Source organism: Varanus komodoensis, unplaced genomic scaffold (genome assembly GCF_004798865.1).
Source record: "Varanus komodoensis strain SLA01 unplaced genomic scaffold, ASM479886v1 scaffold3, whole genome shotgun sequence".
Classification (NCBI taxonomy): domain Eukaryota; kingdom Metazoa; phylum Chordata; class Lepidosauria; order Squamata; family Varanidae; genus Varanus; species Varanus komodoensis.
In genome coordinates this window covers 20,666,458-20,688,754 of record NW_025335761.1, presented here as the reverse complement: position 1 = coordinate 20,688,754, position 22,297 = coordinate 20,666,458, and the positions used below count along the sequence as shown (strand labels likewise).

The window sequence follows — 22,297 nt, the reverse complement described above, 5'->3', positions numbered from 1 at the left end:
CTGCCTGGGACTCAATCAAAGATTTCCTTCCCTCTGTTTGGCTCCACGACCAACTGCTCCAGGGCACAGTCATTTCTGACATCAAAAAAATTAATCTCACTGTCAGAACTGGAACGTGCATTTCTTCAGTCGATGTGTGGGTAGTTGAAGTCCCCCATTACAGTACTGCATCTATTGGAGGCCTCCCAGATTTCATTCACCATTTCAAGATCACCCTGAGCCTTCTGGTCTGGGGGATGATGGCATACTCCTATGACTAAGTAGGTTTTGGAGCCAGGAATTTTACCCATATTGCTTCTGTGGAAGAGTCTTCACACTTTAGAGTATTAATATGGTTGGACTCTATGCTCTCCTTAACATAGAGGATAACACCCCTCCACACACTATTTTCAAGGCTGTATGTGTTGATATCTGTAACCTTCACACCAGGCAGGCAATTCTCCATGCAGTCCACATGTCCATTGCACTCCCAGCTTTCTATGTTCCTGTGACTGAATCTCCCACTACTAGTAGCCCCCCACCCCCAGAGGCATATCCTCAGTGTGAGGATATGCTCGCCTGCCAAGGAATAGGTCCCTTCTAAGGGATCATCTTCATCTTCCTCAGAATGATGCCCTCCTTCCCCAAGACCCTCTTTCTCTGTGACTGCAAAGAAGCTGTCACTGAGGAGTAGGGACCCTGTTACCTGGTCCCAGGGATTTCACAATCCAGCCTCTTTGTTTCTCCAGGTCAGCAACCTTGGCTTCAAGGGAACTAATGTTTCCTGAGCTCATTACACTGAGCGCACACCCTAACTTCTGTCCAGCTGGCACATAGTTATACATGTGGCATTCAGTGCAACATACTGGATAGCTCCAGCACCCCTGCTACTTTCTACCTTTCAAACTGGTGTAAACATACCTGAAAAACCTAAGAAATTTTGGATTTTATCAAGTTCCTTTATTTATTCTACTGGAGAGGATTCTACCCTAAATCAGACTTAACTGAACTTGATTGGAAAACGAGAAGGGTTCAATGATAGCCATGGAAGAAATATGCATAATCAAAATAATAGCTCAAATAAACTCAACTAAGGAGTTACTTTCCCAAGGAATTTGGTTTATCTTCATTCCCACTAGGGAATTAGAAAATGCTCAATTTAAAAATAGACAGTAAAATGGCTAGATCCTGGTTTTCAAGTTAGTGCCTGCCTCCTCTAGAAGCTTGCAGGGCATAATAAGGTCAGTGAGGAGCTAGCTAGCTCTCACAGTAAACAGCCAGTGAAGCTGGTGCTTTTTATCAATGTAAAAAGGACTCAGACACTTCCTGCTATTTAATCTAAGACCATTTTTCTTTCAAAGAACAGGAAAAGCCTCAAGAGATTCCCACAGTGATCGCAACAGGGAACACCAAGTCTGGGAGAGAAAGGGAGAGTTAACTGCAGCAGCAGCTGTTTTGCTGCTCATTTAGATATTCACTTCAATGCAGGCTGGGTTGCTCCTTAAGTTTTTGTTCATTTTCTAGAACAAACTCAATCTTATCAACTTAAATATCCACTCTTCCTTATTCATCTCTCGAATGAATTAAATTGAAATCTACTGGGTATTTTCTGCTTTGTGGTTTCCTGTATTAAATGGAATCAACACCTATGATTCCCTAATATCAACCTGGTTTATGCTACTTCTGCATCCACAGTCTTAAAGTGAATGTGTTTCTCTCTGGAGTCTGTATGCTTAGCTTAGCATAGCACTAGAACAACAAAGGAACACATATTATATTTGAGATAATATGGATCAGCCACATAGAAATATGTTATGGTTTCATTCCAGCTTTAACACTTATTTACAAGTATTGTGGCCAAATACTATGCTCATAAAAGTATTAATGGGATATTTCTACTTCTGGTCTCCTAATAACCCAAGTTTTTTGCTTTCATAGTATTTTTTTCTGTTAGTTTATTTTAGAAGCAGCTACTGATCCTTTGCAATTTATTTACTTTTTTTCCAGCCATAAAACAAAGGCCCTGTCAAAAGGAAAAGACAGTGCATACCTTCCAATATTTCAGAGATGAAAACAGGGTACACGTGTAGCATCCCTATTCTCAAACCAAAAATCACTGTATCACCACCACTGTTGTCTACTGCATAGACTGACTTCATAAAAGATTGCTCTGCAGTGATTTAAAACCAATGAGGTTGGTTGTTCTTTGAGTTAAATAGAAGGGGAGGGGCTCCCACCCAAGTTAAAGCTTAGCTGTAGAAACTTCCTGACAAAAGGCTCCACACAGTCCCAGAGCCCATATCTGTGATGCACAGAGACCACGAAGAAGATAATGGTCCCACACACTATTCTTATCAGTAAGTAAAAATCTATCCCAGAAGTAGGTGAAAGTATACCACAGGAATCAAGTGCTCCAACATGTACATGACCAAGGTTTTCTTTAGTTTCTAAGAGTTTCTCACAGTTCCCCAGCCTCATCTAAGCACGCATAGGACTGCACCCTATGGATTTTTTCCATTAAGATTAGAAGGAAGGCTTTTCAGCATTGCCTAAATTATGAAACAGCACTCAAGGGAGACATATCTAGATTTTTTCTTTGCCCAGTTTTAGGTGGACTTTATTGTTTTGGTACACATTTTTTAAAGTTAGAGCTCCTAGATTGTGTGGGTTATCTGCTAATCTGAAATGTTGTGTTTACTACTGTATTTTTAGACTGGCATTTTAGGCTTCTTTTGTTATTATATTTTCTATTCAGTATGCCAACTTAGGCAAAGAGAGGCAGGAACTTCATGTTGTTGTGGTGTTCTCACACGTATATTGATATGGATGTCCATTAGAGACAAAATGCAGCCCTCTTCAGAGATTTAACTGCTAGAGATAAGGGACAGGGGCAGAATCAGGAAGACCTCTAGCAGCAACCATTTACCAGGGGCAAGACTCAGAAAACAGGAAGAGTCGGGGGCATAAAGAAGCAGAGGGAAAAAGTTACCTAGAGCAAAGTGATGAGTTGTAAACAGGCATTTGTATCCAGTGTGACTCAGGTACACAAAATGGTTCAGTCTTCCACCCACCCCATCCCCCATCCAGCTGGATAATTTGTCTTAAATTCTCTTAAACAGTTTCCCAAAAAGAAAGTATCCTTTATTTGTTAGCTTGTTGGCCCAGTTTGGATGTAACAATAAGCCATGATTTGTTGTTGGCTTGTGCCTCTAACTTTTCTGGAAAAGATAAACCTAAATTCCTAGCTTGCAAATAATGGCAAAGAATGCACAGACAAAGGTTGTTTGGCTGCTCCTGCTGATCAAGGTATAATCAGGTTGTATGCATCGGAATGTCACTCAAGCACAATATGAGCACAACCTTGGCGTATCATTATGCCTGAGCTGGTTTAATTTAATATAACGTCTAGATAAAAGTTTGATAGCAATTAGGGGACAAACACATAATACAAAACTAAGATATGCAGTTAAGGAAAGGTTCTGGTCCACTGCATCTTGTATTCGACTGTTCAACCACAGGTGTGCAACTCACCTGGTATCCTGATGAAAGACCAGCCATTTTGAGGCCTGACTCCCAGCAGTCCTCCTGGATAATCAGGGAATAACTGAGAACACCGTTTTAGCCAGCCAGCTGCTAGTTCAGGTGCTCCATGCATTATGCATTGCTTTGCTTCAAGGTTTCCTCCTTCTTTAAGTGCCTTACGCTCATACTCTGCACTCCGATCATTGCAGTAGAAATCCAGTGGCACTGCTGTTACCTGTGGATTAGAATCAAATTATACTGGTGATTATGGTGAAAAATATCTCTGAGAATTTTAGTAATACATTGACTATCTTTAGGAAGATAATGCTGAAGCAACCCAAATACTCTCTGAACCATTCTTGCCAATTTGTAAAATTGAAAAATACAATCAAGAGGTGTTATAGCACTCTTATCTCAGGTGCAGTCAGAAAACAGTATTTTCATTTCTTGTGGAAGCCACACTTGTTTGATGCTTATGAAACCTTAACAATTAGAATCATGTGTGCCAGTTTCCCAGCAGAAGTGAGCTTATGCTAGTCCACTAAATTGGGGTATACAAGGTGAGCAGTGGTGTGAGGGAGCAGGGGGGCACATGTGGCAGGCTACACAGGAAGCCTCCAAGGGTCACCTGTGGCCGGTGGGCTACAGATTGTCCACTCCTGAGCCACATGGACAGAATTCAGAAAATGCATGGCTCTTACCCACAACAGTTGGAATCTAGCAAATACAGGACAGAGGAAAGGATTTGGTAAGAAAAAAAAAATAAAGGTGATCTGGGAAAGGTTAGGCACCCAAGTTACAAAGTAGAAAAAATGAAAGATGGTTTTGTTTTTTTTAAAGGAGAGGAAAATAAGTGTGTGGGTGGGAGTGGGGTTGTGAGGGAATAAGAAGCATAACTACATAAAGCCTGAGAGGAAAGGGGGGCTTAAAGGGGGGGCTATAATGATTTAAAATGTTATGAATGTGTTCCTTTTAATGTTGGTAAGTTTCAGAAGGGCCATGGGGGTAAAACAAGGGGATGAGCATGGTAATTGGTTGGTGACTGAGTGTGAGTGGACGGAGCCTGGAAGTGTGTTAGGAGAGAGAAGCAGAACTATCAGCCAGTCAGTTGTGGTCTGTCAGCAGTTAACAGTGAGGGCTGCGATCTGGCAGCAGCCTACAGAACCTGAAGAGGCAGCCTTCTCTTTAGAATCCTGCATAGTGCTGTGTAAAGCACTTAAGATCCTAAAGGAGGAAGTGCAGTACCTACAGGACATATTAGTGACTAGGGAGAGTCAAAATTTAATCTTGTCAAGTATAAGAGTACGTGAGAGAGAAACTGACAGAAACCTTCCTACATTCAAGAGAGAAAGGAGGTTGCTTGTAGAGAAGAAGAGTGAGATACCTCAGTCAAAAGTTATTACACAGTTTTCTTCATTAAGGAAATAAGTTACTGAACATCTTGAAACCAATACGCTTATTGTGCAAATAAAGTTTTATTTTGTTTATTGTTAACTCAGTCATAGGCTGTTTGAATACCAGTATCTCATCCTCAGGACCACATAGTCCAATGAAGGAGCCTTCTAGCTTGGGCATAATATTGAAGAAACGGTTAATTAATAAGATTGGAATTATATTCCTGGTGGCAGAGTTACAAACTAAGAGACAGAGAGGGAGATTTAATAATGGCAAAGATACTCCATATCCAAACATATTATAGAAGAGTACTCATTACAGGGCCACACACTGATCTCAGTGCTCATCTCTACATCAATTACAGTGCTCATCCTGTATTAACTGGAGTATCCCACTATGTATTCTGTTCCAACTGTCAATCAAGCCTGAACTTCCAAATCATGCTTTAACCATTATGTAACAGGTTCAGGACCCTGAATGCCTCTAGTTTACTCAACGTAACAGTGAGCCAGAAGCAATATTCTCAGTGTAATGTTTACTGCTTCAGTATACAGCAACGTATTTTATGTTAATGGCCATCTGAACTGAATCCATAATATAATGGCATCAGAAAAATTCTGATGATGGTTTTAAAAATTAAACTGCACAACAGCAGCAGCTGCTATTCAGTGAGTTATATCCTTTGTTACAGCAAGTCTTTTATTTATTTTAATGGCACAACAGACAAGCCCAGGTCCTTATGTAAATGAAACTCTGCAAGAAGCATGATTATTATTAAAGAGTATTTATTTAATATCCAATGTTCCTTTCCAGTCTAGTATTTTTGCAAGGGCCTAGTATGCCTCCTGTTACTGCCAACCCTAACAAAACAGTTGCATGAAGAGTCCCTATTTCTTTTACAAGGAAGAAGAGATTTCTTCCAAGTGTAAATTTCAATTCTGCCCCTTCAGTGGCAGTGGTGCTTGTGATGGGTTGTCTCTTATACTGGATGTGCAAGTGATAATGAGCTCTTAAGTTTTCTGAGGTGAGGATAAACCTCAGAAAGCTGGCATAGATTCATCGCAGAGCATATACATAAACTGCAAAGAGTGGATTCTGTATGTTTTCTGCTACTCTTTTTAGACATAGCACTATCTTTCAGCTTGATACTCAACATGGAAACAGTTCTGGGCTAACCAAACACAATATGCCATTTCCTTATTTAGAGCCCAGAAGTTTTCTGTTTATCTACCTTTGCACGCCACTTTCTCAACTGTCAGTTTCAATTATGAATTATCCAGCTCAACAAACAGTGCTGCCAACACAGGAATCTAAGCTTTATACCAAACTAGCAATCTTGGACCATCTCCATCATTTTAATCTTTGTTGCTATCTGGAAGGAGCAGAGTGTTAGCCAAACAGCTGTCTTGTGAAATGGCTGAACAGCCTCAAGATAAGGAGTATGTTCCAGCAGACAAGGTTGCCTTTTGTAAAAATCTATAGAATTCTCTTATCTCCTTTCAACAGGCTAAAAGGCAAGTCCGTGGTGTCATCCTGTACAGCTAGTAACTGCTTCTAAACACATACATTTTCACAGCTAAACAGGGAAAGCTAAAGCATTAACAAGGAGAAGACAAGATTCAGTGAGAATGATGGAGAAAGCTGTACAAGTGATAATTTCTGCTTATGTTTTTGCACAGCAAATGTAGGGAATGTCTCTTGTGTGGATCATTATTATTCATCAAAATACAGTGACAGCAGAGAAATCTCATCCACAGTTGGCAGAACAGGAGCAATATCTGTATTAATATGGACTCTATTATAGCCGTTTAATAAAGGAATCCAAATCCAAAAAATGGAACTCTATACACATCCAGATTTAAAACAAGTTGCCGCCCAACATATACCAATTCATCAAATTAAAAGAACACATAAGAAAGTAAACCTCCAAAATTTCCTAGACAGTATCTGAGGGGCCATGGGATACTTTAGATTCCCAGATTTGAGGGGAAAAACAAAGAATGAGGAGTAATTTGGAGATCCAGCCCCCTTCCCCCTTACAGTGACACACACAGGACCATGCTGGCTACTCTGAGGACAGGAAATTAACCTCAGAGAAGAAAAGGAGGCGTTTCAGTGAGTTCGGTGTAAGAGTTGCTGAATTACAAGTGCATTTGTGTACATACTTGTATATACAGAATGTAGACCAATCAACCCTACAAACTTGTATTACCACAGTGCCACAAACATAATGGCAGAATAACGTAGCACCATGATGTTCGTTCCTTTAATGAAACTTATATACTCATGCTATGACATGTAGTTATTTGAGACTCCAGGTGATTTCAGTGAACATGCTTTTACTTAACTCCATCTCTTTTGTAACAATAATGTTACACTGATGCAAGGAGCAAGAGGACCCAAAATTGTGACTCAACCCTGTTTGTTCCCCAACACTATCCATTCTGCTCAGTATTCCTTTTTGCTCAGGTGGTGTCCTGCTACTTCAAGAGTACTGCCGAGGAATCATTTTGCAGTGTATCATTGTATATTGTCATTAAAAAGGGTTGCTAGCAGGTATAACTAGCAGATAAGATCACTTTTTATGACACTTAATTTCAGAGAGGATTGATTATGTATGACACTCTACATAAAAATTAGGCCTTTGATTTTCTCTGTAATACATGCTGTAGAGTGTGGAAATCACTTCCTGTTCACCTGCCTTATTTTTATATGCTTTTCAGCATAACCTCACCTAGTTATTCAAACAACTTACTTGGCCTCCTCTGTCTCTCTTTATATAGGTGCATAAGGGTGCAATCCTATTGCAATGAACAAAGGCCTCTGAACTTGGAGGCTTAGTTTCATCTTGTGCAGATTGGGAGCAGTGGTGAGGATGACCCTCCCACACTGCTAGATTTTTTTTTTTTGGCCTGTCTAGCAACATCATTTCAAGGGGGGCAGGGAAGGAAGCTGGACTACTCTCAGGATAACTTGTGCTTGGCCTCCCCTGCCTGCTTCCTTCTCCTGGCTGATGACCAAGACCAGAGTTGCTTTCCCTTCAGTTCTACAGTTTCTGGGCAACTGGTGGTTGGAGCTGAGCCTTCTTTCGAGTGACATGGGGCAGGGGCAAAGACAACCTCTCTGCAGCTGCTTATTTCTTGGCCAATGGATAAGGCTAGTTGGTCTCCAACTTACCACAATAATGTTCTTTCTGGGAGGCGGCAACCATTGGTCTCAACCAATTTGTTTATAACTCTAGCAGTGTTCAACAAATGTGTTTCTACTGGTATTAACATCCAAGTAAATGATCAATTTCAAGTACATAATTGAACTCAAACCTCTGCATGTATGGTACTGGAGATTTTGTTGTCTGAGAATTATTCACATGTCTTCCTCTAGCTGCAATCAACATTATCCTTCTAGCTCCCCACTCCTCCTTCAGTTGCACAGAAGCCAGTGACAAAGTGAGGTTTCCATAAAAGAAAGAGCAGCTTGTTATAACACACACGAGAGACTCAGGGAGAGGGACAAGTAATGTGCAAGTCTTGAGGCACATTTATGAAAGCCAACCCATGAGAGCCAACCCATTCTAGTCCATGTATAGTAACACAGGAACAGAGAACGCTCCCTTTATACTGACTCAAACTATTAAACTGTTAATCCATTAGGCCAGTATTACCATCAGTGAATGACAGCAGCTCTCTAGGGTTTCAGCCAGGCCATTTTCCTAGCCCCACCTGGAGATGCCAAGGACTGAAAAGGGGACATTCGCCATGCAAAGAGGCATGGCAAGTTCTATCACTTGTCTGTGATATATTTGAGATACTAAGAAGCCTAACTAACTTAGTGCAAAGAAAATTAATTTCGGTTCACTTAAGTAAGATACACAGATTAACTGATGCTTGATAGGGGGACGCAAATGCACATTGTGAAAAGCAACAGTAATTTTAAAAGAAATATAAAAGGCAGAGAGGAGAATGCAAATAGCTTACTTGGGGGGAGTTTACTGGTTTCTGACTATAAATATTAATTAGAATCAAAGGAAATGCAAAGCACCCACCACTTTTCTAGAAATATATGCAACATTGTACTGCCATCTGCTGTTGATAGTGAAAAAGTTAAGCTTTCATAGGCTGATGCAAGACCATTCCTCTGACTAAACACTGCTAACCAATTGTTTGCTATGGAAAAAAAATCAAGACTGCCACAAACTGCTTTACTGGAGAAATACTGCAGCCTCATAGCTTTCTTTACAACATCCCTTAGACATGTCTGAACAGAAATAGGGTTTCATGTCAGAAACAGGTCTACCCAAACTTTCTGGTAGGAGCCTACCAATGTTTATTCAGGCCAAGGTAATCCAGTAACCAACATATACAGTAAATTATGCTGCAAAATACATTCTTTTAATCATGCCCCAGGTTATTCAGGATGTTTCTTAAGATTTAGCTCTAAGGCAATGGGGATGCTTGACTCTTACAACCTCTACCATCTCCAGTCTGCTCCAGAAGATCCCGCACAATCCTCTGTAATAGAGCATGGGGAGATATGGTGGAGAAATAGCCCACTGTTCTTCTGACTTTAGCAGGAGGACTAAATGGAACCAAACCTCAGTATTAAGGTCCTTAGTGGTATTTTAAGAATTTGTTTAGTATATCATGGTAAGAATATGTTTAAAATGATGGTAGACCTATACATCCTTCAGACTCTAACATGGATAAAATCATTGGTATGACCAGCAGATTGTGTTATTGGTATGTCTGATTAAGTTGATTTCAAAAGCTTAAAATAGATGCCAGACTTCATAAAAGCTTGTGTGTGCCCACAACATACAAATAGAGCAGTCGGTATTTGTAATAAATTATAAAGTAATGCATAAATTATACAAACACTAAAACAAATGAAGCCTTTTTGCACATGATGCTGAATGAGGATTTAGTCTTATGCACACAAACCTTTGGCTCACATATAACTCTCCTCCCTCTCGTCCTCTGACAGGAAGCATCTACTTCTGGTTATTAACTAACTAGAGTTCCTCCGTACCTGCATTTGGAGGAACTCTGGTTTATTTAAAAATGCTTTATTCAAACAGAGCCAGTATCAGTTTGTAGTTTATTATTCTGGCCTTTCTGAACAAATCAAAGTTTGAACTACACAGCGGTCCCTGAGTTCAGACATGATAAGGAACTTTAGTTAGTTTAAACCTGGAAGCAGAAGCTTCCAAACTCACTGAAGCCATACTAGAGGAAAAGACACAGAGGAGCAAATCGAAGATTTGTAACTGTAATACTAAACTGAACTTTATCGTTATGTTCAAGCAAGATACTGGAAATAGCAAAATAAACAACTCTGAAATGAAAATTCACAATACTGAGGGATCATCAAAAGAGAACAGATTAGAAAAAAACTATGTTACATTGTGGTAGCAAAACTTAGCACTGTTGCCACCGATGCCACTGATATGACAGTGCTACAGCAAAAGCACATACAATGGACTTTTAGTAGGAAGGAGACATTGCACCTAAGAGCTTTGCCCAACCTAACTCAACTCCCCTAATTCAACTTTGTATTGATAAAAGTTGTATAGAAAAAGCTTGCAGGCAAAAGGCAAGTAGAGCAGAACTGTGGCACTATTCAGGTTTTATCCCCACAACACTTGCTACAGTTGACATACAACTGATACATAAACACTTGCTACCTGATCAAATTTGAGCCACCTATTAGCACTATTTGCAAAGGTGGACATGCATTATGGATGGAAATTAGTAAATTTTCCAATTCTAGATGACATTTATCTTAAGTCTATCACATGATTTTTAAACAGGTTTTAAACAGAGTTCATTAGTCTATAAAGAAAATATAGAAGGAACTTCTATATTGATGAGACAAATCTACTGTAACAAAGGTTTAATTCAACTTTCAAAAGGTAAGTGGTACCAAGGAATATCATCTTGACTAACAACGTGCATGAAAAAGAAACAATATAAGTAAAAGAACACAAATGAAAAAAGACCAGTATATCAAAACTAATCTATACTGTGAAGGGATCCAAAAAATTCAACCTAGGTTAGAACAAAAGCCTGCACAACAGAAGAATCTTCAGTCAATGACAATGTTCTATTAAGCCATTCTAGAACATCACAGTTCCAAGTACACTGGCTATTCTCACCTTAAGTTTACATTAGAATTTGCTATAATCCACAAATCACATTCTAAGAAACATTCTATAATCGTTTATCAGCTGGCTAGATCTTGCAGTAAGCTAAAGAGAGCAGCACTGAAGAGTTTAGTAAGTTCCATATTCTATTGAATTTCTCATTACACAAAAACACCCACACCTCAATTCAAACTATGTGTACAGATGTGTTATTACTAAAACAAACACAGATCAGGAATGCGGTATGTGGATGGCTTGCAGATAAGGGCTTTCTGCTTCTTGCCTACTTCTATATGGTTATTGCTCTTATTGCTTTTCCATATACAATATGGATTTATCATTCTACTATTCTTTCAAATAACTAGTAGATAAGATGCTGAGGATTGCAAGCTACGTTAAAGCAGATGCCCTCACTAATGGTATCTTGCCAGACAACTAAAGCACACTGAGGGTAGAGAGGATTTTCTGACAGCAGATGGCTGACTCTACTTGGAGAGTCACATGCAGCTGATTAAGGCTTTTCATATTATGTTAGCAAACAAATGATTAGGGCTTGCAAGAAACCAAAAAGCTTTCCAGTTTTATTGAACCATAAGAACAAACAGTTATACGACAGATAAATCATGATTCCTTGGTGTTTTCTTAGAATGAGAGGATATGTCTATGTAGTCCTTCTCTCTGACTTTATACACAGAGTTGGCAATACTGATATGAGGCTGTGAGCACTCAAAAGCTGGTGACTATAATGCATCCTAATTGGACAATTCTGTAGTATTGCTTAATTTGCTGCACAGTACTGGATGCCTCAAATTCCTACAGACTGCTAACAATTCTGTGGTGAAGAACACAAACACAAACAAACAAACAAACAAACAGAAGGAAGATATCTGAAACAACTTGTTTACTCACTTTTTTTCTGTATACCAGCCTGATATACTGTGGTTCACCCTTCAGAATGTGAGATCTCAGATGCCCCAAGAGTGCTTCTACCCACACCATCTGGCATTTGTGTGTTGGACTGTCTATGGTACTCTCTGCAGTAGAAACTATTCTAAAATGAACAACTACCCCAGACTTTTACAGCTGTTTTGCTGCATGTGGTTGTGAATGTTATAAATATCATATATGTAAACACTTTACAATTTTAATTTTGTGAGTGCAATTTAAGTACCATTTATATATCAAAAGAATCTAGCATTTGTTCTAGGCTTGTGAAAGTTTGCATAGAAGTTCTCAAATATACAAGCCTGATCAATGAAATCTGTGTATCTATTTATTTGATTTATATCCTGCCTTTTTTTAAAGTGGCTTACATCATTCTCCTCCGCCTGCTCTCAATCTTATCCTCACAACAGCAACCCTGCGAGGTAGCTTGGGCTGAGAGTCTGTGACTGGCCCAAAGTTACCTATTTGACTCCATGGCTGAACAGGGATTAGAGCTCAGATGGTCCTAAACCCACATTCTTAACCATTACACCTCAATGCTTCTTTCTGTATACCTTGAGATATGACATTTCAAGGAAAAGAATCACAAAACTCTGTAGAAAACTTGTTTCTCCTTCACACCAAGGATTTTTTTCCAAATGGAAAAAGTAGAAATTTGGGTGAATGATAAAAACCCGTTTAAAGCATTTTCTTACTTGAAACAAGTTAAGCATGTTAAAGATTAAGTTTCACTCACTCAAAATATAGTTTGAAGACTTTAAAATAAGACAATATATACCATTAGAAAAATATTCCTGTATATACATACAGGAATATATAGCTCTCAAACCCAAGATGAAGTGGTACACCTACAGAATCTTCATGAAAGGAACAAACAGTTTTTGTTGCTACTTGTTTTCTTCTCTAAGGAAATGTTTATTGTTTAAATGAGACTATTTTTGTTCACAATTAATATGTTGCAATGAGTGTATGAGGATTATTTACTTATTTAAAGTTTTGATATATCGTCCAACTACTAGTGTCTCAGGACGGTCTTACAGTAAAAGCAGCATAAAATGAAATGAAGCACAGCATACAAATAATTCCAATAAGATAAAACCCACATTAAAACAATGAGAAAATAAAAAGGTTTTAGCCTGGCACTGAAAAGAATAGTGTGTTGGCACCAGGCAAACCTCTCTGGGGAGCACATTCCATAACCAGGGTGCCATCACAGAGAAGGTCCTTTTCCAGGTAGCCACCCTCCTAATCTCCTTCAGGGAGGGCCCCCAAAGAACAGACCTCTGCCTCAGATCATTATAGGCAATCACCAACACCTTAAATTGGGCTCGGCCTTCAATTAGCAGCCAGTGCAGATGGTAGAGGACCAGCGTTAAATGTGAATACTTGCCAGTCCCTGTTAACATCCTGGCAGCTCTATTCTGAACCAACTGAAGTATCTGGACCATCTTCAAGAGCAGCCCCACGCAGAATGTATTAGAATAGTCCGATTGGGAAGTTACCAGAGCATGGGTCACTGTTGCTAGGCTCTGCTCATCCAGGTAAGGGCCCAGTCAGTGGATCAACTGAAGCTGAAGGAAAGCGCTCCTCACCACTGTTGCCACCTGAGATTCCAGTGGCAGCTCTGGATCGAGGAGCACTCCCAAACTACGCAACCTGTCCTTTGGGGGAGTGCAACCCCACTAAAATCACTTACCTGGAAGGCTGAACCTCCCACCAACGGGACCTCTGTCCTGTCTGGATTAAGCCACAATTTATTGGCCCTTATCCAGCCCATTACCCCAGTAAGGCACCGGTTAAGGGGGCACTGTATTATTTACTTTTTCAATTATTAGTTGAGCTTTTGTACGTCATATTATTCATACTGTGATGTGTTTGTATTTATGTTTTTTTCCTGTATTAAAAAAAAAATAAAAGGGGGGGGAGATAAAAAAAAAGACAGCCACTGCCTCACCTGGACTAGATGTAAAAGAGAGGTAGAGCTGGGTGTCATCAGCGTACTGATGACTCCACAGCCCAAACCCCTGGATGACCTCTCCCAGTGGTTTCTAGTATACTATTAGTTCAATATGTTTAAATATTGTTCTCAAATATCATTCAATACCTAATTATGCTGTTAGTCATAATACTGTGACTATATGAGACTATTTCTGTCAAAGCATATTACAAAAGCTGTGGTTTTTAGATTCAGCTCCCCTTCCCCATCGTATTGCAAATGTCAAAAATGATACATGTGCCTAGGTAGCATTGGGTAAAGAGGTTTGCTGATCTCTCGGTCTCTCTAACTTGTATTTTTGCATTTACTAAGAGGGCAGGCCTAAATGCTGATGTTTACCAGAGAAGATTGGAATTCAACAAATACCTTTCTGATTACCTGTGGAGAACTTCATAGACAAAAAACTACTGCTAAAGGTAGCATGCACAGGGTCTTCAGATATACAGGATCGCCGTGTCAGTGCAATAAAGCAGATGAAGCAAGCTTCGTTAATGAATAGTTAATTGTTGTTGGGCAGGATAAGAACCATCAGTCTCCTTGCACAGTGAAGGAAGATCTGCTGATGTTATAGGAAAGACAGCATGTTTCCTCAACATACACATTTTGAGGAATGCAGCTCAGGCACAATCGCATTATTTTGCATCTGTATTACATACAAGATCTTCATGGGGACCATGTTTATAACAATCAAGCAAAACTAAAATGTTTTGTAAACACAAAGAAACAAACATATATAAATGACACAAAATAAACATACCCTAGAAAGATAAACAATACTGGACTTCTTCTAGATACAATATATTAAAGAAAAATATTTAGACATGGGTATAAGGGATTTTTTAAAGTCTTACCCTTGGGCTCACTACAGACAGGAAGGACGGCAGCTCTGTTATTTGACAACATTGTTTCCATGAGGTAGCTGAACGTTGGTGGATGATGTAGTCAGAATAGCCAATCACTGCTTTACAGTGGCTTGTGAACACAAGGTTCTAAAAATTGATAAAATTAAAAATGTTTGCAAAGATTTAAATATTTTCCTCAGTTATTCGATTTCATTTCAGAAGAGATACAAATAACAATTATTGAATATTTTCCTTTCAAGTATAGGAAAATACTTTCTTTCCTAGGATGACATTCTGAGGCCACCAGCACTGTCTAATTATGTTTTCAGTATATATAACTGATGAAGAGCTACACTGAGTGAAGCATGATGTAAAAACATGACCTCTGTTACAAAAGATGCCATCTTATACTCCTTGACTTGCAGTACTTAGTTTTAAAAGTACCGATTCTTGCCCAGAGGTTGTATATATCCACAGAGGTTGTATATAACTTTGAGAAATATTCTCAGTATACATATGTAAATGTGGAGATACCAGAAGCATGTGGTCCCCATGTCATCTCATGTGAGCTTGGTTCTCATTCTAGTAGGGGGATTGATACTAGGAGGGTGCATATAAAAGAAACTGTTGTAAGACCTGTCCTCTAAGCTATTTGAGATATTATTTTTACAGTGATAACAGCTTAACAAAAGGACCACTGTGATCCCACGCATCACAGCAACTGTATGATCACAACTTTATCAACCATGCAAATATGTCTCTTTCTCCTACTCTCAAGCAACAGTGAATATCTTTTTTCTGAAATCCCAAGTAAACAAAAATTATTAATTCTTTGGAACAAACTGCAATCAGGCAAAAATGAAAAGAAATGGCTATAGATACTATTGCAGTGATGATTGATTTAGTACAACTATCACCTTCCTTATCTGGGTACCTAGGAGGAATGCCATTTACAAATGGAGTGTAAGGATACAGCATAAACTACATAAAGCGGTTGATTAGATAAGGGAAGACCATAAAGCACGATTAGCATACAGACCATTTCAGGAGATAGGGAGTCCAAATAAATGAGTCTGCCTTGTACAAACATAAAGACATTGTATTCGTGACAAGCACAAAGAAATATAAGCACTGTCACAAAAATGGCAGAAGGAAAAAAACCCTAAGTACAGTTATATTTCGTTTTATTTGTACAGAGTGCATGCAGCTCTGACCACATTACTCCTTTGTGAGATTCCTGAAGGTTACTCATTAATTGGTTTAGATGGTTTCCTAAAATTTCTTTTAATTCAAGCTATCTGCATTTGTATGTAACTGCAAGTGTGGGCTTACCTGCAGCAAAGTGCAGCTGTGCAAGATGGGAGGGGAGAGTGGAAAATTGATATCCAGCAAGAAATCTTTGTTCTTCAGACACTGAGACTTATGCTGGTCATCTTCTTTTAGCTCTTTCCAGAAGCGAAAGTGGTGGAGCCTGTATGTGGCTTTCAGAGACAGGAAAAGAGCTAACCATCTGAAACAAACCACAGTAAACATTCTTATTCACAACTCTGTGAACAAGAACTCAAGGATGCAGAAAGGGAATAATGTTCATAACCCCATTCTTTAAGCACTTAAATGCTTAGAGCTACTTTTTAAAAACACACTCAAAGTGAACATAATAATTTAACTGCTCATTTCTTGGAACATGCCTTGTTAGCCAATTCAACTGCTTGTCCAACTCTACCAGTATTTCTATATTTAGTAATACAGAAGAGTTGAATGCATCTATTAAAAGAAAAATGCATTTTCAGAACCGTCACTACTGAACTATCAATAGTGTCTCAGAAAACTAAGAGTTTCTGTAGCAGAATTCAAGCCAGACCTTTGTAGAATTCACAATGCAGACCATTAAACATAAACAGCATGATCTAACAACCAAGCTTCAAAATCATGAGACAGTGCCTTTGTTATTTAAATATTAACTTTTCAAATAAATTAATGTAAAAGTATTCTCTCTTTTTATTAAGGCTAACAAGCATGTTAGCTTGTATTCTGATGTGGACATTATGTAAATGTTTATATTCCTAATCTGTTCATATTTATTCTGCTTCAAGAATCGCATTTTCAAAAATGATCTTGTCCTTTTAGAAAGGACAAGAAAGGCAGAAGGTAAGTGGCCCCAGTTTATTTTTAATAGCCCAATCCTGCACTGTTTACAAAAGCTGAGCAGGGCTGTCAAGGGCAGGACATTCTGGAGGGCCTTCATTCATGTAAACACTGTAAGTCAGAGACAACTTGATGACATGTACCAACAATAATCTTGTGGATGTTTACTCAGAACAAAGTCTCACTGAATATAATAGGTATTTCTTCAAATTATGTGCACAGAAGTCCATGTCGTTTTCTGTATATTATTTTGGTATTATTTGTATGACCAGATTGGTCTCAGGTCACAGATTTTCTAGTTGGCTTGGAATATAGACAAATATCCCATGTAAATACACTGCAGTGGTAAATACATGCATTCATGTTTACAATCTACTTATGTACAAGTGTGCTTATTTTTAAAAAATAAAACATATTTTCCCATTTCCCCTCTATTTTTTAAAGAGTTGATCTGGCATTACTTACCGGGCTAGATGTCCCTTATGCATGAGATTTGCCATCTCTGCTGGAGAAACATCAATAAACCGTAGGAAAGAGAAACAACTCTCTTCCTCAGTCCCTAGAGTATAAAACAAGAAGAGTGAGAATAAGTGCCTGCTGCAAGGAGGACTTTAGGCCAACAACACTGTCCTGAAAATTGTTGATTCTATTTTCCCAATACTACACTGTGCATCTTACAGAATAGAAGCTTACCCTTGAAAATAGTCAGCACTCTGTGACCACTGAATATGCACAATCTGGGTTCCTTTGCTTCCCTTCCTTCCTTAAGATTTTGCTACTAATTTGATATAAATCTATATATTCTGGGTTCAAGTTGGCTGATACCTTCATCTAGTTTATGAGTGTTAATGTTTTTGCTATGTGAGGACTTGCAGCTGGAGAATTCAGTTCACTATAAGCACATATCAGGGGCGTGCAAGTAGTGGCCTTCCAAAAGTTTTGACCTATCATTAGTCAGCACAGACAATAGTGCAGGATGATATGTGATATGACTTGCAGGAAAGAACATGTGGAGGGTTACTAGATGCCTACTCCTGACATATGTATTATTTCAGGTATGTAAAATCAGAGTAATCTGTTAAAGCAGTCTTGTGATTTGATTATCTAATATAGATATAAAAGACTAGAAATGCAGTAAATTGTTCTCATAGATGGCAGCTTCTCTCAAGCAGAATGACACTATTACTGCTAACAAGGGAACACAACACAGAATGTCACACTGTAGCCAGTGGGACAAAGAGTATCACCTAAATCCATTGATTTTTTTGACTGAGTGGGGCACTGGTATGGCATATGAAGCAATAAACATCTGTACCCATTGTACATTTGAAACCACTGGAAGAAGCAACAGCATTGCTGAGAAGGTTTACGATAACAGCAGATAACAATATGAAGAGAAGTCAAGAATGTTTTTTGCCTTACTAAAGTTGGATTTATTATATTATCCATGTAGTAAAACTAGCATTTTACTTTGTACTAGTATGCTCTCACTTGGGAGTATTAAATTCAGCTCTGGGTACTGTAGTTTTATCAATAATCTTGGTCACTAGAAACAATTAAAATATAGCTATGATATAATATAGTATTTGAAAAGTAAATCAACAGGAGAAACAACTAGGTTAGGATAAGAAGAGCAGTGATGATATATACCAACAGTTACAAATACTTAGAAGGATTATGACTGGATTGTTTACTTCACTGAAGAGAATGCAAAAAGGCAGGTTGCTCACCTGTAACTGTCATTCTTCAAGTGGCCATCTGTGCATTCACACATATGGGTGCTGTGCCTGTGCAGTGCCTATGGCCAGAAAGATTCAAAGCTTAATGGTTTTGGCAGGAACTCCGCATCCCCCCCTGCCCTACAGTATAAAAGGGCGGAGTGCCCGCCATTTCCTCAGTCTACTGGAGACCGATTGTTCGCCCCCTCGTGGGAGCGAGAGACATTGCAGGGAACCTGCTGAACCATAGAGAGAAAATACAAATGGAACCGGTATCAAGGAAAAACGGTACCATATAAACCCATTCACTGACACCAAGCAGGGCCGGCAGGTGGGTTGTGTGAATGCACAGATGGCCCCTCGAAGAACGACAGTTACAGGTGAGCAACCTGCCTTTCTTTATCGTGGCCTCTGTGCATCACACATATGGGTGATTAGCAAGCTTACCAAACCTGGAGGCAGGCAGTGTCGTCATTGAAGAACAGAAGAAAGGATTGCTCGACCAAAGGAACAATCGTGCCTGGCATGCACATCAAGGCGGTAATGCCTGGCAAAGGTGCAAGGAGTAGTCCAGGTGGCAGCCTTGCAAATGTCCTGGATTGGGATGCCAGCAGCAAAGGCAGAAGAAGCTGCTACTGCCCTCGTGGAGTGCCCTCTGGGCATGACAGGCAAGTCAAGCTTGGCAAGCTGATACGCCAGGTCAATGGTCTGCACGATCCATTTCAAAAGTCTCTGCGATCCAATAGGAGAACCTTTATCATGGTCCGAATATTTGATAAAGAGGCGGTTAGATTTACAGAAGGACTCCGTGCGAGACCTGTAAAAGGCAAGGCAACGACGAACATCGAGAGAGTGAAGCGACCATTCTATCGGTGTAGACAGCGTAGGGAAAAAGGTAAGACAATGTCCTGATTAATATGGAAAAGAGACCCAACCTTGGGTAAGAACGCCAGATCGGTACAGAGGACAACTGTCTCCTTATGGAAGTTAAGGTAAGGAGGGTCTACACAGAGTGCACAGAGTTCACTAGCCCTTCTGGCAGACATGACTGTGACGAGAAAGGCAGTCTTCCAAGACAAGAGGCATAAGTTAGTAGTCGCCAGGGGCTCGAAAGGAGCTTGAGTGAGTGCCTGAAGGACAACCGAGAGGCTCCAAGTAAGGATAACTGTTCGAGCTGGTGGTTGCAGGTTCTGCAAACCCTTAAGGAATCGATGTATGAGGGTATGAGAAAAAACCGAAGAACCCCACACCTGGCAGCAATAGTAGGAAATTGCGGTGATATAAACTTTAATAGATGATGGCTTAAGTCCAGACTGATGAAATGATAAGAGAAATTGAAGGATATTTTCAATGGAGGCTGAATAAGCAATAAAGTTATGGGATTCAGCAAAAGATGTAAAGTGCTTCCATTTGGCCGCATAAGATTGGCAAGTAGCAAATCTTAGGGCAGACTGGAGAATGAACTGAATATCGGGATGGAGAGTGCTCAGATTCAATGATGAGTCCACTGGTATCGAAGAAGAGGAAGCTGTATTGGAGAGGTGCCGGGCCAGTGTAGGAGTTCCTGAATCCGCCAGTATCGAAGGGACCCCATGGTTCATCGAATGAGCCAGGCCATCAGATTGGGTGAAGGAAGATCCGGGTGATGAACACCTCCGTTCTGCTGAGTTATTAGATGAGGGATGAGAGGCAGCCGCTGGAAGGTGCTGCCAGACAGACGGAGAAGAGTAGGGAACCATGGATGACGGGGCCACCAGGGAGTGATGAGGATTTCCTTGACACTGTTGTAAGCGATCTTGGCCAGGACTCTTGTTATGAGCGGAATCGGGGGAAACGTGTAAAAGAACGTGTTTGTCCAAGGGATCATGAGAGCGTCCCCTGTCAATCCCGGGCCAATGCCGGCACAGGAGCAGAACATCTCGCACACCTTGTTTGTGTGAATGGCAAACAGATCTATGTCTGGAGAGCCCCAAGTCTGGAAGAGACAATGACAGGTCTGACGATCCAGTTCCCATTCGTGGGTCGTCGACATCTGTCTGCTGAGTATGTCAGCCTCCGCATTGTCAGTACCAGCTAGGTGAACGGCAAGAAGGGTTATCTGCCTTGGGATGCACCAGTCCCACAGCTGAATCGCCAGGCAGGCCAGGGGGGCGGACTTTTTCCCACCTTGTTTATGTAGAATACAGTGACAATGTTGTCGGAGGCAACTTGCACAATGTGCCGCCGGAGAGTGTCCACGAATGATCGAAGGGCTTTGAAGACTGCCAGGAGTTTGAGGTAATTGATGTGTTTGGCAGTCTCCTGGTAGTCCCAGATGCCCTGTGTACGGAGACTGGCACATAGGGCTCCCCACCCAGTAAGGAAGGCATCGGTAAATAGGGTCAAAGTTGGGTGAGGCAGACGAAACGGGATGCCTACAGACAGATTGTGCCGCATAGTCCGCCATGATAAAGTCTGAAGGACAGAGGTCGGAAGGTGGAGGAGCCAGTGAGGTGAGTCTCGTTGGGGTTGAAACAGCCCGTTGAACCACAGCTGGAGTGGCCTCATCTGTAGCCTGGCATAGGGAACTATGGAGACTGTAGAGGCCATGTGGACGAGAAGTTTCTGCACCGAAAGTGCTGGAACAGTTCTGTCCATGTGGATTCGACGGATCGATGAACAGACTGTCCTGTCGACTTTGTGGAAGGAAGGCTTTCGCCAACGTGGAATTGAGATGGGCTCCAATGAAGTCGATGACCTGTGAGGGAGTAAGGCACGATGTCTCATGATTAAGACATAGTCCCAAATTGTCCAAGAGGGTACAAGTAGTCTGAATTGATGACCGAAGGCCTTCCTTAGACAAGGAGACGATCAGCCAGTCATCCAGGTAGGGGTACACTTGAATGCCTTGGAGCCGAAGATGCGCGCACACCGGGGCCATACATTTCATAAAAACCCGGGGGGCAATAGCCAGTCCAAATGGCAGGACGTTATATTCAAACAGGTTGGAACCAACGGTGAATTGGAGAAGATGCCTATGAGACGGGTGGATGGTAATATGAAAGTAGGCATCTTTCAAGTCCAGAGAAGTGAACCAATCCTCTTTCCTAAGCAACGGAAGAATATCTTGAAGGGTCGTCATCTGAAATTTCTTGGTTTTGATAAATCTATTGATGCCAGGTAGGTCCAGTATCGGACGAAGACCACCATCATGCTTAGGCACCATGAAATATCTTGAGTAGAAGCCGTGGAGCCCCTCAGAGCGTGTGAGCTGTTGAATCACCCCTTTATGAAGAAGCTGTTGAACTTCATCAAGGAGAACCGATGACTGAGGTGTAAATCGGATTGGTCCCAGTATCGAACTCAATCCTGTATCCGTGTTGTATGATGGATAAAACCCACTGATCAGATGTAATGGACTCCCAAATGGAGAGTTGACTTTGCAGTCGATCCCCAAAAAGAAGAGGGGAAGGTGGGTTGAGGAGGAGAGGAGAGGTTTGCTCATCCCATCAGCACTGGCATTTGTCAGAGTCGGGGCGACGACGGCTCTGCTGGAAGCGCTGTTGTTGTTGCTTCCGACGCTGTTGGCGAGGCTGGAATTGCTGTCGGCCCGCAAAGTGTGAATAGGGCTGGTATC

The 22,297-nt window shown here is 40.6% G+C and overlaps 1 protein-coding gene across 2 annotated transcripts in view; it reads right to left on the bottom strand.

Moving 5' to 3' along the window:
* Positions 1-22,297, bottom strand: part of INO80 (INO80 complex ATPase subunit) — an 89,811-nt gene that overhangs the window by 26,097 nt on the left and 41,417 nt on the right. For both annotated transcript variants that reach the window (XM_044436807.1, XM_044436806.1), the window contains exons 23-26: positions 17,429-17,522; positions 16,151-16,328; positions 14,828-14,965; positions 3,511-3,736 (exon numbers count right to left, since the gene is read on the bottom strand). In XM_044436807.1, coding sequence (XP_044292742.1) covers positions 3,511-3,736; positions 14,828-14,965; positions 16,151-16,328; positions 17,429-17,522 — 636 coding nt within the window. The remainder of the gene's footprint in view (positions 1-3,510; positions 3,737-14,827; positions 14,966-16,150; positions 16,329-17,428; positions 17,523-22,297) is intronic.